This window comes from Schistocerca nitens, chromosome 1 (genome assembly GCF_023898315.1).
Source record: "Schistocerca nitens isolate TAMUIC-IGC-003100 chromosome 1, iqSchNite1.1, whole genome shotgun sequence".
Classification (NCBI taxonomy): Eukaryota; Metazoa; Arthropoda; class Insecta; order Orthoptera; family Acrididae; genus Schistocerca; species Schistocerca nitens.
This window is the reverse complement of record NC_064614.1, coordinates 303,213,645-303,231,562: the sequence shown is the minus strand read 5'-3', so window position 1 is coordinate 303,231,562 and position 17,918 is coordinate 303,213,645. Positions and strand designations below refer to the sequence as shown.

The following is a 17,918-nucleotide window of genomic DNA, read 5'->3' as shown; positions in this document are numbered from 1 at the left end:
AAGAGAGAAAATGAAACTTCATGTCAGATTAAAACTGTGTGCTGGACCGAGACTCGAAATCGGGACCTTCACCTTTCAGAGGCAAGTACTCTGCTAATTGAGCTATCCAAGCACAACTCACATCCTTCCTCACAGCTTTACTTCCACCAGTGCCTCATCTGCTTTGTGGCGCATTATACATCCTGCCTCCCTTTAGCCCATTAAAGTATGTGACTGATTTCATACTGGGGTACATTAATTAAAGCATGTACTGCCTCTTCATTCATGTATAACTGTAGCTCAATAAAACAAATACAGTAGCGAATATTTGCAAAAAATATAGCTGTCGTAAAGACAAATATAGGCTGCACGAGGAAAAAATCTTAAACCCCATGCATAGAAAGATGAAACCACTGTATTTTAGGTGTGCTATTTAAAACAAGGAATCCAGATTTGCAACAACCTACCTTGATGGTAAGGAATAGCCCCACACTTGCATTAAGCAATGAAAATTGGGAAGGACTACTGCTGAACATTAGAATTCTTTTCTTGTATGCCAGATCTGTTAATGCATATAACTTCACACATAGGGAAGACTGTTGTACCATGCAGCACTTTTCATTAAATTTGTACAAATAGTATATACCCTGTATTATTGTTTTAACAAGGAAGAGGCCACATGCCTAGTATCGATGTATATTTCCATAAAATATTTGCTACTTTCACATACCGACAAAAACAGTCATGCCATTCGGCAAGAAGAGTTATCTCGTGAATACGATGAAAAAGTAGTGGAAGTAGATCCAGGTTCAATTTTCCTCTGTGCGTGCGCCAGTTGTGGTGATGTGCGGTTCTGGGTGTTTACACACTCATCTTTATGTGCGTAAGTCAACGTGCGCCAACGATACGTGGCCGTATAAACCCCATACACACACACACACACACACGGGTAATAATTTAAGTCCTGCACTTGTGTGCTATGTTATGAAATGGTATTAATGAAATAACTTTCTTTAAAGAAGGTTCATGAGTATATTTTAAATCCGCATAAAGTTAAGTTTAGGTGGCTGACTGACTGTAGTTTAGGGAGAAATCGCTGATGTTATGAATGCGTCAGAGACTACTATACTATAGCGCGCGAAAATTGAGTAGCTGATAGAGTGTATGCTCATTTACTTTTAGGTTAGAGTCGTGGCTACTAGTGATTAAACTGTTTATCCAGTTATGATGAATGAAGAAGAGTATCAGGAAATAACGTGTGCTGAAGATTTTGGGCAATCATTTTCGAACTCTGACAACAGCGAGAATTTGACCTTGTGTTCAAATGTTCCTGCTGTGTGCACAGAAGAACCATGTATTCTCGGTGTTGATGAAGCTGGCAGGGGACCTGTTCTTGGTACTTTCCCTTCCTTTGATTTACTTGCTTAGTATAAAGATTGGTGTGTGTGTGTGTGTGTGTGTGTGTGTGTGTGTGTGTGTGTCGCAATTTTGAGATTTGGGGGTAATGGGTGAAATCTGAACAAGCGTCAAGTTAATGAAGTAAAGTAAATGTATACCGTAAAGTAAAAAGTAATGCCATAAAGTAAGTTTGTACCATAACTGTAAAGAATGAAGTTAAATTAGATGGAGTGTCACGTCCAATGCAGATATTAGCAGTGGTGTGGTAATGCCAGTCTTAGTAATAGGACACATGAAGCAAATAAGAAGCTTAAAATAGTCAAAGCTGTGAACAGCTTAGTGAAAGCGTCTGTCACTGAAACAAAAATGTACTGTGAAATTGCTTCCAAAATGTGTGGTAATAAATTAGAAATGGCATGAATTTTCAGGCATTGGAAAAATTGCTAGTTTGATTGGATTGCCTGGTGGGCAATCGTTTATGTACCCCATCCATAAACAAACAGGATGAGTTTATGTGCCTTTTGCCTACTAATGTGAAATATTTCTGTTGCCTAAAGTGAGATGCAAACAAGTTGACATCTCAATATGATTCTTGACCTAAGCAAAGGTTTTAGTAAGATCCCACAGAAATATATACGTGAACTACTTGCAACATTCCCCAAAGTCTATTGTTTACACCAGGTTCCTTCAGATGATTGCTATGAACAAAAAGGTAGAAAAATGTTTATTTTCTTCCTGTTTTGAAGCATTGTGAGCAGCTTCTGTCAAACAGCTTCTGTCAGGTGCAGGTTTGAATGCAGTTTGTGCATAGTTGATGCTATTGACAAGATGTGACATACATCTCAACAGGAAAAGGAAGGAGAAATTGCCTGGGTGGATGGTGGAATTGTTAAAGGGTGACACTGTCACATAATAAGCGTATGTCTGTAGTCATTGATGGGAGGGCAGTAGGCCTCCTTTTTTTTTAAAGGGATGGGGGGGTTAAACACAGATTTAAAGCCACCAGTACGAAAATTTTTTCGAGTGCTATGTGAAGATGAAAAGGAGTTTACTGCAATAAGTATGTGTCAGAATATTAGAGGATGAAGAAATAAATTCAGCAAACTTTTTATTTCTTCAGGTGATCTGCAGCCTGCAAATTGTGTAGATGTAATGTTTTTCAGAACGTCATCTGACAACACGAATATCAATGCTGAAAATGGATGAATGTATCTTAGCAACCAGTTATTGCAGGTAAAGTAAGGACGGTGGTGTTGCCACCTACATAAGAATACACACACACACACACACACACACACACACACACACACACACACACACACACACACACACACACACACACACACACATTCTGCAGCACAAGCTTCAAAATGATCGCTTTCCAAGTCGATTTTCATAGAAAGTCATAATAATTTCGAATTAATTCTGATGATTCATTATTAAACTTCTTTACTTCCAGGCACAATGAGGTAATATTATGTGGAAATTTAAATTTGTTAGGGTATAGCTATTCTAGAGCTGTGCTAAAAGTCCCTTGCCATTTGATATAATCTGGCTCACTTGTGCAATCAGGAACAAGTGTTATGGAAATCAGCAATGTGCTAATGACAACAGTGTTATAAATGTTTTGAAAGTGCCAAGTCGTAGTGTAATTTTCATAATTAATGGCCTCTCAGGCCATGATGATCAACAGCTGGCGGTCATATCAGGGTGTGCGATATGAATAAAAATACTTGGGGTCCTGAAAGGGCAATAAATGAAAATGGAATTGAGGACTTCAGCTTGAAAGATATGCACAACATAGTGTGGCATGTCTAGCCAAAGAAAACTGCAATGATACACTCACAGGAAGTAATACTCTGAGCCAGTCTCTCACCAGTGTCTATGTGATTTAAACCGTCATATGTAAAAGGGCATTTTGTTCCAGGACTGCCGTTATATCCAAAAATCCTGTAGTTGTACCACAGTTTTTTTCTGTTGAAGGAATTGGTGAATAAATAGGTGGAAGTTTGTTGACAAATGTGGACAGTACTTCTTCCACAATTCTCCCCCTGTGGGTCCGGGGGTTAGAATAGACCTGCCGTAAAAGGCAACTAAAAGGAGTCTCATGTTTCGGCCTTTGTGATGGTACCCTGTAGGGTTTGACCTACAGTTTTCAAAATTTTCCCGAAGAGTGAGCCAGTTGGGCAAGGGCAGCTTACATGGTGCATCGTGTCCATCATGCGTTGAGACCTATTGCATCCTTCATTGACATGGAACTGCACTTCTGCTCATTCTGTAATTGTTGGGCGAGGTCACCTCCTGGGTGCGTATTTTTCCATCAACTGTGCAGTATCGTTTTCTATGCTGATGATGATAATGCACTTGTTTGCATGGTTGAACCTGATAGCCATCACGGTAGCCAGTCCGTTGTGGTGGGGCCGCCATGTACCCTGTTCGTTGTAGCCCCCTAATGACACAGGGATCACTCTGCTGATGCCTACCTGCCAGGTGGCCGTTGCTGCAGCTGGGTAGCACCCATGGGGAGGGCCTCTGGTCGGAGTGGGTGGCATCAGGTTGGATGACAAACTATGAAGCGTTGTACATTATCTCTTGCTGGTGGTCAAACACCAGCAGTCTCTAAGTGTTCATGGGTCCAATTCAATCCACAGAAGTACAACCCCAAATCGTTCCCCTCCCTGGCCACACCATGGGAGGAATGTCAGGCTAAGGATGGCAGTGTCTCTTATTCGCCCCGGTAAAGGGGAATCTTTCATGACGATAAAGCCTCAGTTTTCTATTGAGCATTTAGAGAATAAGTTTGGGGAGGTGGAGGGCTTATCCAAGGTGAGATCTGAGTCAGTCTTGATCAAAACAGCATCCTCTGCCCAGTCATGGGCATTATTCGCTTGTGAAAAGCTGGGGGATGTTTCTGTAACCATCACGCCCCATAAGAGCTTAAATATGGTCCAGGGTATCATTTTTCACGCGGACCTTCTCTTGTAGTCTGACGCCAATTTAGAACGTCGAGGTGTACATTTCATGTGGCATGTCCATCGGGGATTGAGGGATAATCAGGTTGCCACAGGTACCTTCATCTTGGCCTTCAAGGGTGATACATTACCCGAGAAGGTCAAGGTGATGATCTACCGCTGTGATGTAAAAGCCTATATCCCTCCCTCAATGCGGTGCCTTAAATGATGGAAGTTCGGTCATACGTCTTCCTGCTGTACTTCCAACATCACATGTTGAGATTGCAGATGCCCATCACATCCCAATACTCCATGTGCCCTGCCTCCCATCTGTGTCAACTGTGGAGAGCAGCATTTGCCTTGCTCATCAGACTGCAGGATTTTCCAGAAAGAAAGGAAAATCATGGGGTTACAAGACCCTGGACCGAGTGACTTACACTGAGGATAAGAAGAAATTTGAACGCCTACATCTTGTACGCATGACATCATCTTACGCTGGTGCTACAACAGTTCTAGCCCTATCAGCTCCACCAACCCCAGTCACCTCTCAGAGCCAGAAGACTATACCTGCCCCATAGATGGTGGTGGGCACTTCCCTCCCTGTTGCTCCTGCACCACCTACTTCAGGAGCAACACCCCAACCCCACCCCCCACTCCAAAGCATCAGGGATGTCCGTCCACACTTCTAAGCCGGGGAAGCATACAACTTCTTCAGCTGCTCTCACTAGGAAGGGGTCCCTTGGGTCACTCCCTTCTCAGATTTCTGTTTGTGGGAAAGATGACACCCACCAGTCTCTGAAGAGCCCAAAAGCATCTGGCCGCAGGGCTTCACGCTCATCCTCAGTTCTGGAGACTGAATCAGTGAAGTTCTCCCAGCCAGGGAAACCCAAGGAACAGCGAGAGAAATCCAAAAAGGTGGTTACCAAGACCAAAGGAATTGCGGTGGCACCAACACCACCGCTACCTCCAAGCTCTGCGTCTGTGTATGAGGTGGAGATCCTGGCATCCACTGAGGACCTATATCTTGCTGGACCCTCAGACAAAATTGATCTAGACTGCTCAAGGAAACATTCGGTGGCAGCAAGTGACCCTGAGGCGTAAATTGCCTCATTGAATGTTCCATGCCTTGCCAGTCTCAAGATGACGTGGAATTGCGGCAGTTTTTTTCCACCGCCTGGCTGAACTACGGCAACTGTTAAGCTTTACACCTTCTATCTGCATTGCCCTCCAGGAAACCTGATTCCCGGTAATGCGGACCCCTGCCCTCCGCGGCTGTAAGGGATACTACAGGAACCGTAGGGACTGTAATCGAGTGTCAGGTGGAGTTTGTGTTTATGTCCTAATCTCAGTCTGTAGTGAACATGTGCCCCTTCAAACCCCTCTTGAAGTTGTGGTTGTCAGAATAAGGATGACACAGGAAATAACTGCCTACAGTGTGTATTTTCCTCCCGATGTGTAGTATCCCTGAATGTATTAACTGCACTGATTTATCAACTCCCAAATCTTTCCTTCTTTTGGGAGATTTTAGTACCCATAACCTCTTGTGGGGAGGCACCGTGCTAACTGGCCGAGGCAGAGATGTCGAAACTTTACTGTCAGTAAAGGAAAATCATGGGCGTACGAGACCCTGGACCGAGTGACTTACACTGAGGATAAGAAGAAATTTGAACGCCTACATCCTGCCTCTTAAATACTGGGGCCACCACACTTAAATGTGTGGCTGAGGTAGTTACTCGGCCATTGATTTATCAATCAGCAGCCCAGGACTTCTCCCATCTATCCACTGGAGAACACATGACGACCTGCATGGTAGTGACCACTTCCCCATCTTCCTGTCACTGCCCCAGCATCAGGTACACGGTCGTCTGCCCAGATGGACTTTGAACAAGGCGGACTGGGAAACTTTCACCTCTGCTGTCACCATTGAATCTCCCCCACACTGGAACATCGATGTGATGGTTGATCAGAACCGTTTCTGTGGCAGAAGACACCATCTCCCACTCTTTAGGGTGCCCCCGGCGAAAGACAGTCCCTTGGTGGTCGCTGGAAGTCGCTGAGGCAATCGAGGAGTGTCGGCAAGCTCTACTGCGGCATAAGTGGCACCTTGCCCTGGAGCACCTCATAGCCTTTAAACGGATCCGTGCTCGCATTCACCAACTTATCAAAAGAGGCAGGAGTGTTGGGAGCATATGTCTCGACCATTGGGTGCCATACGTTACTTTCCCAAGTCTGGGCAAAGATCAAACGTGTTTTCAGGTACCAGACGCCAACAGGTTTTTCCCGGAGTTAACATAAATGGCATGTTATCTTCGGACACAAATGTGATTGCTGAGCACTATGCTTGAGCCTCTGCATCGCCCCCAGCCTTTCGCATTCTCAATCGGCGGATGGAAGGGAAAGTCCTCTCATTCACTACACACCACACTGAATCCTACAATGCCCCATTTACAGAGTGGGAGCTCCTCAGTGCCCTTGAACATTGCCCCGACACAGCTCCTGGAACAGATCGTATCCACAGTCAGATGCTTAAATATCTCTCGTCTGACTACAAGCGACATCTCTTTGTGATCTTCAATCAGATCTGGTGCGATGGTATCTTTCCATCGCAATGGCAGGAGAGCACCATCATTTTGGTGCTCAAACCCGTTAAAAACCCAGTTGATGTGGATAGCTATTGGCCCATCAACCTCACCAACATTCTTTGTAAGCTGCTAAAACTTAAGGTGTGTTGACGGTTGGGTTGGGTCGTGGAGTCACATGGCCTACTGGCTCCATGTCAGGGCAGCTTCCGCCTGGGTGGCTCTACTACTGATAATCTTGTGTTCCTCGAGTCTGCCAGTGGGGTCTCCAAGGCCCACTCCAGATTTTTATCCAGAATTTCCTGAGGCTTCGTACTTTCTGTGTCTAAGTTGGTGCCTCCCATGGTTCCCCCAATATCCTGGAGAAATGGGGTCATGCAGGGCTCTGTATTGAGTGTCTCTCTATTTTTAATGGCCATTAATGGTCTAGCAGCAGCCGTCCGTCTCACCTTCTCTGTATGCAGACATCTTCTGCATTTCGTACTGCTCCACCAGGACTGGTGTTACTGAGCAGTGCCTACAGGGAGCCGTCCACAAGGCACAGTCGTGGGTTCTAGCCCTTGGTTTCCAGTTTTCGGCCACAAAGTCGTGTGTTATGCACCTCTGACGGCGTCATACCGTTCATCCGAAACCTGTACTTTATTCTAATGACAATCCACTCACTGTAGTGGAGACATATTGATTCTTAGGACTGGTTTTTGACACCGGATTGACTTGGCTTCCTCACCTTCGTCAGCTTAAGCGGAAGTGCTGGTAGCACCTCAATACCCTCCGCTTCCTGAGCAACACCAACTGAGGTTCAGATCTCTCTATGCTGCTGCAGCTCTACAGAGCCCTTGTTCAATCCTGCCTTACCTATAGGAGTCTGGTTTGTGGTTCGACGGCACCCTCAGCATTGCATTTGCACCACTGTGGCATTTGCCTAGCAACAGGAGCTTTTAGGACGAGTGCAGTGACCAGCATCCTTGTGGAAGCCGGAGGTTAGGCGTGCACAGCTGCTGGCCAGTTACATAGCACACATTCGTAGTTCTCCTGAGCATCCGAAGCACTGTCACCATTTCCTGCCCATGGCGGTTCATCTCCTGCATCGGCAGCCTAGGTCAGGGCTTCCAATTGCAGTTTGTGTCCGATCCCTTCTTTCTGAACTGGCGTCCTTGCCTTTACCATCTATACACCTCCATGGTGTACACCTAGGCCACAGCTTCGCCTGGACCTTGCACATGACCCTAAGGAGTAGGTTAACCTCACAGCTCTCCACTGCCACTTCCTCTTGATTCTTGACAAGTACCCAGACCACAAAGCAGTTTACATCGACGTCTCTATGGCTGATGCTCACATCGGCTTCTGGCATGTCCATGGAGGACATATTGAACAGCATTCCTTGCCTGATGGCTGCAGTGGTTTCACTGCCAAGCTGGTGGCTATATCTCGTGCTCTTGAGCACAACCGTTCATGCCCTGGAGAGGTGTTCCTTCTGTGTACTGAGTCCTTGCACAGCCTGCAAGCTCTTGACTAGTGCTACCCTCGTCATCCTTTGATAGCGACCATCCAGGAGTCCATCTATGCCCTGTAACAGTCCGGTTGTTCAGTAATGTTTGTCTGGACCCCAGGTCATGTCGGAATCCCAGGTAACAAACTTACTGACAGGCTGGCCAAACAGGCTACGCGGAAACTGCTTATGGAGATCGGCTTCTCTGCAACAGACCTGCATTCAGTACTATGCTGGAAGGTTTTGCGGCTTTGGGAGATAAAATGACATAACCTCAGCATGTACAACAATCTGTGTGCCATTAAGGAGACTACAAATGTGTGGCAGTCCTCCATGCGGTCCTCTCTCAGGGACTCTGTGGTTCTCTGCCGACTCCATATTGGCCATGCTTGGGTGACGCATGGCTACCTCCTGCGCCATGACGACGCACCTTAGTGTTGATGCGGCACCCAGCTGATGGTGGCCCATATCTTGGTGAGCTATCCTCCTTTGGCTGCCCTGCGATGGACTCTTCAGTTGCTGGACTCGTTGCCATTAATTTTAGCTGACAACGCCTCATCGGCTAATTTGGTTTTACATTTTATACACGATGGTGGGTTTTATCATTCTGTATAAGTTTTAGCGCATGTATTTTGTCCCTTTGTGTTCTCCACTCTAATGATATTGGGGTGGATGTTTTAATGTGTCTCATTCGGGAGGACAGCGGTTCAATCCTGCGTCCGGCCATCCTGATTTAGGTTTTCCGTGATTTTCCTAAATCATTCCAGGCAAATGTCGGGATGATTCCTTTGAAAGGTTACGACCGACTTCCTTCCCCATCCTTCCCTAATCCGATGAGACCGATGACCTCGCTGTTTGGTCTCTTCCCCCAAACAACCCAATCCAACTTTAATGTGTCGTAGAGTGGCTGGCTTTTCTTTTCAATTCTCGTGGTCGGCTAACTATGGTCATCTGCTCTCTCGTTTTTACCCCTTCTACCTGTTTCTTGCTTCTCTCTATGGTTTTCTTTTCCTGTTTATGTCCATAGTAGTGTTGGTTGTCCTCCAGTTGTTCTGGTTCTTCCTTTCTCTTGTTATTGTGCTGTATGTCTCCTTTCTTTTCTTTGCATTGTGTAATTATTTTACTGGGAACAAGGGACCAATGACCTCGCAGTTTGGTACCTTCCCCTCCCCCTCCCCTCCCCCCTTTTAAACCAACCAACCACAATTCTGCTGATGTCCTGTAGATTCAGAAGGAAGTACTAGAGATGAGTAAGGTTCTCCTGTTGCCAAGAAGCTGAAAAATATGAAGCCAGTATGCTTTTATTTTTAAGAAACTTATATTTCATAATGTTTGAAATGGAGAAACATAAGGGACTCATATTGGAGAAATACAAGAGAAAACAAACTCTGAACAGGATCATATGTTTATGTGAAACCAAAGAAATAGGTTGTGTGTGATCACTTGGTTTTCTTGGATACAGTAAAATATGAAATGCAATAATTAAATTTGTGATTGTAAGCATGCTGTTTTCATCTGTCAGCAGTTTTCAGTTTTTCCCTCGAGTTATAAATTTAGCCTATTATTGATACATTGAACAAGCTACAAGAAGAAATATTTTGTTGGAGCTAGGTCTCCAATATTTGACTCTGTCAGAAGAAAACATAGATAGTATTGTTTTCAACGTTGTACTGATTCCAGAGACAATAGAAAAGTTAAATCTCTATAACTTAGTCTGGGTGAGCCCTAGTTGAAAGAGATGCAAGCTCCATCAAATGTCCCGAACATGGAACTTCTGTAGAGGTAAGTGAAGGTCCAGATCCCAGGGCATAAATACACAGAAGAAGAAGAAAAGGGTGATGAGGACGTGTGCCATAAAAATACTATTAATCTTCTTCTTCTTCCATGTTTTGAGGAACCACAACTGTCATCCTCTTCTGCTTGTAGTAAGTATCTAAATAATTAGCTCCAAGTCAGATCCAATTAGACCATGCTTCTCTCCATGTACCTTGGAAGAAAACAGTGTAGTTGCAAACAGGTGGGGGGTCACAATGCCATATACCCAGCGACAAAAATCGGACAGGTGCAGCCACAGTTGTAGGCAACAGCTGCAACTTGGACAATGCAGCTCAAGTAAAGTAATCAGAGCATCAAAAAACACTCATCCAGCCACAAAATAAAAACTGTTTGGAACATAGTAAAAAGTGAGACTGGAAAATCAAAAAAAGAAAATGAAACAATTTTTTTAAAGGTAGAGAATTAAATGATGAAAGATAACAGTAAAATTGCAGATACCTTTAATAACTTGCTTTTCTATAAGTAGTAGGCAATTTATGTTTGAACACTTTAACAGACAGTCTACAGTCCTAATAAAAGCCTTTCAAAACAAGTTTGATAAAATTCAGCTTCATCCAGCATCTCCAAAAGGACTTTTTGGTGTTCTCGCTCCTGAAAATAAATGTTAAAGTGGTTATGATGAAATCTCTAACAAGATAATGAAATGTTGTGCAGCTGAGCTTAGTAATGTATTGACTTGCATAATGAATATCTTTAATGCAGTACTTACCCAGAGAGACACACAAAGGCTGTTGTCAAGTCACTTAACAAAAAAAAAAGAGACAAAGCATTAGTAAAGAATTACTGACCCACGTAATTGCTGCCAGAATTTTCAAAAATTTAATGTACTGTAGACCTTTGCTTGTTTACTACAGGGAAACATACTGAGTAGCAAACAGTTGGATTTCAAAAAGAACAGGCTGTATTTACCGTGACAGATGATGTACCAGACTCAGTAAATCAGGAATTGTTACTACTGGGAATATTTTGTGACTTGACTAAGGCTTTTGGTTGTGTGAATAATGATCCCAATGCAAAAGTTAAAATATTAGGCTCAGCAGGTTCCTGGTTCTTATGTTATTGGGATGACAGAAAGCAGCACTTATGAGTATGATGTCAATCACGTAACAAGAGACATTCAGAATTTGAAGCAATCGGACACGGTATACCAGTGTTAGATTTTGAGTCTTCTGGTATTTTCTTATATGTGTAAATGATCTTCCACTTGCAGTTTCAGAAGATGCAAATCTTTTATATTTTTATTCAAAACACCAACAGGTGGTTCAAGGCAAATTGATTATCATTGAATTTTGACAAGACACAGTAGGCCCTACCTACAGTTCAGTATTTTTCACAGAAACCCACAAACTATAAAAATAAGTTTCTCAAACAATGAAATATAAGAAGTAGAAAGCCTAAGGTTATTGGGATTACAAATAGATAATGCCTCCATTGCAAAACCCTCTGAATTAATGAATTGCCGTGGCTTGGGTACATTTGCTATAGATGATTCAGAAATGAAGACTATTTCATTCTGCATACTTCCTTTGACTAATGAGTTACGGAATCATTATCTGGGTAAATTCAAGTTACAGGGATATTATTTTCAGAATACAGAAGTATTTTACAAGTATTATATCCAGTGTTAATTCAAGAATATCCTGCAGAGACCTCTTTAAAACAAACATATATTTTGACAAGTACTTCACAAAACATGTATTTATTAATGTCCTTTATCATTACGAATATGTCTCTTTTCACAAAACAAATAGTGTAAAGCATTGTTACAACACTAGGACAAAAAGAACCTCTATGAAGACGTCAAAGTGTTTAACATTAGTACAGAAAGGAGTCTGATACATAGGTGTGGACAAATCTTTCTTCTCCATTGAAGAGCATCTTCACAAAACACTTTAACTATAATGTTTTAAGTTATGTATGATTAGAATTAGCCCTGTAATACAGGAATGTAATGACATTTCATTGCTTTTTACTTAAGTGTGCATCTTTGATATCTTTCCACATCCCAGAGACCACTCTCCTTGGAATATGACTAACATAATGTTAGATCCATCCTCTAAGCAAGGGGGTATTCCGTATGCCATGTCTAAGAAGAAAGTAAATGTCAGTCACATTCATCTGATGAGAATGGTGGTAACACTAAACAATTCATACACAATTAAAGGTATCTCTCACCACACATTGTGGCTGTCGAAATTAAATTTGGAAGTGAAAGATCTAGGGTCTTCTATTTGTATGCCCAGTAATTCTCAAGATAATGAGCAGTGCACAGGAACAATAGGGGATATGGTGTTTTATTCCAGATGGACATACCAGCTTCGTGACTGGCTTGTAGGTGCCCCAGCTTTGCCTTGTGGAGGGCATGGAGGGGTGTGATTAAGAGTCTTATTGCAGTACTTGAAATCACTCTACCAGAGTCACTGCAAGTTCCTTCTCTAGATTGTCGCACAGATGACAAAATGGTAGATATCGAAATAGATGACAGGGGGATAGAGAAACAATTAAAATCGCTCAAAAGAGGAAAGGCCGCTGGACCTGATGGGATACCAGTTCGATTTTACACAGAGTACGTGAAGGAACTTGCCCCTCTTCTTGCAGAGGTGTACCGTAGGTCTCTAGAAGAGCGTAGCGTTCCAAAGGATTGGAAAAAGAGACAGGTCATCCCCGTTTTCAAGAAGGGACGTCGAACAGACGTGCAGAACTATAGACCTATATCTCTAACGTCGGTCAGTTGTAGAATTTTGGAACACGTATTATGTTAGAGTATAATGACTTTTTTGGAGACTAGAAATCTACTCTGTAGGAATCAGCATGGGTTTTGAAAAAGACGGTCGTGTGAAACCCAGCTCGCGCTATTCGTCCACGAGACTCAGAGGGCCATAGACACGGGTTCACAGGTAGATGCCGTGTTTCTTGACTTCCGCAAGGCGTTCAATACAGTTCCCCACAGTCATTTAATGAACAAAGTAAGAGCATATGGACTATCAGACCAATTGTGTGATTGGATTGAAGAGTTCCTAGATAACAGAACGCAGCATATCATTCTCAATGGAGAGAAGTCTTCCGAAGTAAGAGTGATTTCAGGTGTGCCGCTGGGGAGTGTCATATGACCGTTGCTATTCACAATATACATAAATGACCTTGTGGATGACATCGGAAGTTCACTGAGGTTTTTTGCAGATGATGCTGTGGTGTACCGGGAGGTTGTAACAATGGAAAATTGTACTGAAATGCAGGAGGATCTGCAGCGAATAGACGCATGGTGCAGGGAATGGCAATTGAATCTCAATGTAGACAAGTGTAATGTGCTGTGAATACATAGAAAGATAGTTCCCTTATCATTTAACTACAAAATAGCAGGTCAGCAACTGGAAGCAGTTAATTCCATAAATTATCTGGGACTATGCATTAGGAGTGATTTAAAATGGAATGATCACATAAAGTTGATCGCCGGTAAAGCAGATGCCAGACTGAGATTCATTGGAAGAATCCTAATGAAATGCAATCTGAAAACAAAGGAAGTAGGTTACAGTACGCTTGTTCGCCCACTGCCTGAATACTGCTCAACAGTGTGGGGCCCATACCAGATAGGGTTGATAGAAGAGATAGAGAAGATCCAACGGAGAGCAGCGCATTTCGTTACAGGATCATTTAGTAATCGCGAAAGCGTTACGGAGATGATAGATAAGCTCCAGTGGAAGACTCTGCAGGAGAGACTCTCAGTAGCTCGGTACGGGCTTTTGTTAAAGTTTCGAGAACATACCTTCACCGAAGAGTCAAGCAGTATATTGCTCCCTCCTATGTATATCTCGCGAAGAGACCATGAGGATAAAGTCAGAGAGATTAGAGCCCACACAGAAGCATACCGACAATCCTTCTTTCCACGAACAATACGAGGCTGGAATAGAAGGGAGAACCGATAGAGGTACTCAGGGTACCCCCCGCCACATACCGTCAGGTGGCTTGCGGAGTATGGATGTAGATGTAGATGTAGATTTTAGGTGCATTACAACAAGGGATCTTGCCTCACATTGGTTCAATACGGACTACCTGAAGAATATCCAGACGTTTACCACTAAAGGGATTTGCAATAAAGTCCATTCAAAGCACTGATGGCGATATGTGATTAGTACTGCCCTTCTTCCTTGATATCTTGATTGCGGTGACAATGATTTGTAGTGAGACCATGGTCTTGCTTAGTTTGGTTGTGAGTTGGTAATGCCAATAAATGTGAATTCAAAATAAAGTTTGTTGCAACAGTCATATACCTAAGCTTCCTCAATGTTAACACTTATTTTTGTTATAAAAATGTAAATTCAGGAACCTGTATTAGATAACAAATTTCTGATTGTTTTTTGCATATTGTCTTCATGTATTGCAAAATAAACTACGAAAAATTCGAGATGGGAGGGGGAAGAACTATGTAATTCTTACAAACACTGGCAGCTAGGAAACTGGCTGAGTGATCTGGACAAGTCTGACCTAAGAGTCAATGGGTCTGCAAAATCTTTCTAAACATTCAGGAAAGGTTAAAGCTGCACCACCTCTCATTTCTGCACATCTTTATAGTAATATGGTGTAGCTATGTGTCTTAAAATTATCTTGTGCACTTCAGTGCATACAGGGCTGGAAAGTAGTCCGATGCGCACTGGGTGTATGATGATGGTACCTTGGATTATGCTTGGTGCAAACTGGAAAAAATTGTCTGGATCATCTTCCTCAGGTGAAGATTTTGAAGCATGAGTTTCACAGTTCAATGAAGATGCAACAATGCCAAAAAGGAAGCCTGGGGTGCATAAACCAACAACAGTAACATAAGCAACAGCAAAAGGAACAAAACTTGCATGTTCTGATTACAGCTGCCCCAACAGAATGTGAAAAATTTAATTGATGACATCTTTGGGAAAAGAACCTTCTGAGGTGGCACCACCTTCTGAAGATCAGATACAGCAGGGTACCTTACCACTTACAATAGTTTCAAGGAGAGTTTCATTTCACTTGTTTCAGGAAGTTGTCAAAGTTACAAATTGAGCACATTGTTTCTTAAGTTATTTCAGTAAACAATTTCTTGAAAAAGCTGCAGTCTGTACTGACATTTCTTCAGTGTGTACATCTACTGTATGCAAGTGCAGTCTATCAATGGAAGGAACTGATGTGTGTGATCAGCAGATGAAGCCATATTGTACACACACAAAAACTATGAAGTGGATGCTGACGTTAAATTTACATCTTCTGTACGTGGCATGTATGAATTCAATTTAGGATGTTGTAATATGTCAGAACAACCGAGAGGTATGGTTTGGGGGAGAGGGATGACTCATACCATAGCATGCACAGAAACACAGGCAAGTGTCACTGACATTATTACATCAATTACCCTCTGCCATGCACAACATGGTGGCTTGTCAAGTATGGATGTATGTACACATTTAAATGTTTGAATTAAGTTTGTTGTTGATTTTTAAATGAAAATTGTTTCAAATCTTTTATATATTCCACTTCCTTGAAAAGCATCTATGGAACAAACATTAATGTATCTTATTTTGCAAACATGTGTTGTCTTTTTCAGTTTTGACATTCTACTTGCTTGGGGATCTGATCACTGTGGATCTATGATGTTTGGTACAAAATGTGTATCTATCTATCCAGTCATAGCATGTGTTCACCTGCTGATTGGACATGGCTCTTACTGTGCACATCTTTTCAGAATCTAGGGTCAACGAGGAGCAGTAGAGAATGCAGAGGGATTGGTTCCCCAGATTACATGGTAAATTCCCTGCCCAATATACATCAGATGACACAAGAAGATACATAAATATCATAACATCACATTACAATAGTTTCACCTTTGTTTACATCACCCACATTACCATGGCCATCTCCTGGGGCCATTGTTATGGTCTGCTGAGGTGTCAACAGCCACAGTTGGTGTAGCAGATAGCATCTGATTGTTCACCTTAATGGTCAACAGTGGATTGCAGTGCAGTATATTTAATATTTTATTTCAGTTTTGAAACTAGCTACCAAATTATAACTGACAGGCAGACTGGGCTTGAACTCGGAACCTTTGCCCAGGGAAAACACTGTACCAACTGAGCTATCCAAGCAAGACAAAGAAGTTGCTCTCACAGCTTTACCTCTGCCATTAACTCACATATTTTCCAAACTTTACAACTAATCTGTCAGAACTTCTGTGAAATTTGTAAAGTAAGAGGGGCACTGATGAAAGTAAAGCTGTGAAGACAGATCATGTGTTGTCTGGAGAGCTTGCTCAGTAGAGCATATGCTCACAAAAGGCAATGATTTTGGGCAGCCTTCCAGCACACAGTTTTAATCTACTAGAAAACTTGAAATCAGCTAACACTCCAATTCAAGTTGAATATTCATTATGGCTTTGTCTATTTAGAACTTCTAGTTTGCTGTAGAAATCACATAGAAATTCCTCCAATTTGGTGAATATATTGGTGTATAGACCTAGATCATATGCATAATAGCCATGGTTACAGCTGCTGACACTAGGAATAAACCCTTGCTGGTTTGCCAGCAGTCCTGGAGTTCAGGACACTCACAGGACCAGTGGACTTGTGGTGAGAACCAACAGCTTATGTTCTACTTTCTTTTTCTTTTCCTTTTCTTAGGTTAGTTGCTTTTGTTATCTAGTTTGATTTTTAGATTTTGTCGTTCCTTACTATTTCAAGCTTTTGAAGTATTGTTAGCAGTAAAGTGTTTAAAACTATGAAAAGGTTTTCATGACGTCAACGTATCAAACATGCTGTGTACAATACGATCTAGTTTAGGTAATGAGGTAGTGGGTATAAGAGGTAGTGGGTTTAGTAAATGTGGCAATAAGTATATGAAATCTGTTGATTAATAAAGATTTATAACTTTTCCGTTATTATTCTGCAACAGACAATGCCTGTATATATGTGCAAAGAAAGCTGTGAAGGCTCTTTATCTAAAATCCTTTGTACTTCTTTCTTGCTTTTTAAAGTACTACAAGAATGTGATTTTCAAATCAGACTCTGCTGAAGTGTGGTAGAAACATTTGAAATTATTGAAAAACGTGACAGGTGGCATCATTATTTTAAATAACTGTTGTGTTTAATTATATTGTGAAACTGACAAAACCACAACATTTGAAGGAGGAGGTAATGGGTTAAGAATGAAACACATCAAACTCAGACCTTAGGTATATTACTGTTTTGTCAAGGATCAGATTGCAATTCTTTCTGTTCACAGTATGAAGGTGTATGATAGTGTTAGCTTTTTACTTACATAATAATGTTCTGCATACCCACAAACAAGATGTCTTGGTTATGTTGTTATTTCATCTGATACAGCATAACTTCTTGTCTCAAATAACATCATTGCAGGTCCCATGGTATATGGTGTCAGCTATTGCCCAAAGAGCAAACAAGACGTTTTGAATGATCTAGGATGTGCTGACTCCAAAAGTCTTACAGAAGAAAAAAGAGAAGATATTTTTAAAAAAATCTGCAGTGAACGTGATACCATTGGCTGGATTGTTGAAGCTATATCACCAAAAACTATCTGCAATAATATGCTTAAGAGGTAACTTTCCACTATTCATAGTTCCAACTCCAGTGCGCACTGTTATTGACGAATGATTTTGCTGCTCTTGCTGCAGTTCAATTTTCTATGTATCATGTGGTAACACATACAATA

General features: G+C 42.1%; 1 protein-coding gene across 2 annotated transcripts in view; it reads left to right on the top strand.

Moving 5' to 3' along the window:
• Window positions 1–1,091: 1,091 nt before the first annotated feature.
• The window catches only part of LOC126248383 (ribonuclease H2 subunit A), a 57,637-nt gene continuing 40,810 nt past the window's right edge, over window positions 1,092–17,918 (top strand). Inside the window, exons 1-2 of one of the 2 annotated variants that reach the window (XM_049949327.1) lie at window positions 1,092–1,375; window positions 17,606–17,804. In XM_049949327.1, coding sequence (XP_049805284.1) covers window positions 1,204–1,375; window positions 17,606–17,804 — 371 coding nt within the window. In that variant the 5' untranslated portion in view covers window positions 1,092–1,203. Of the gene's footprint in view, window positions 1,376–15,872; window positions 16,000–17,605; window positions 17,805–17,918 lie in introns of those variants that run through there. The other variant, XM_049949337.1, reaches the window with a different exon arrangement.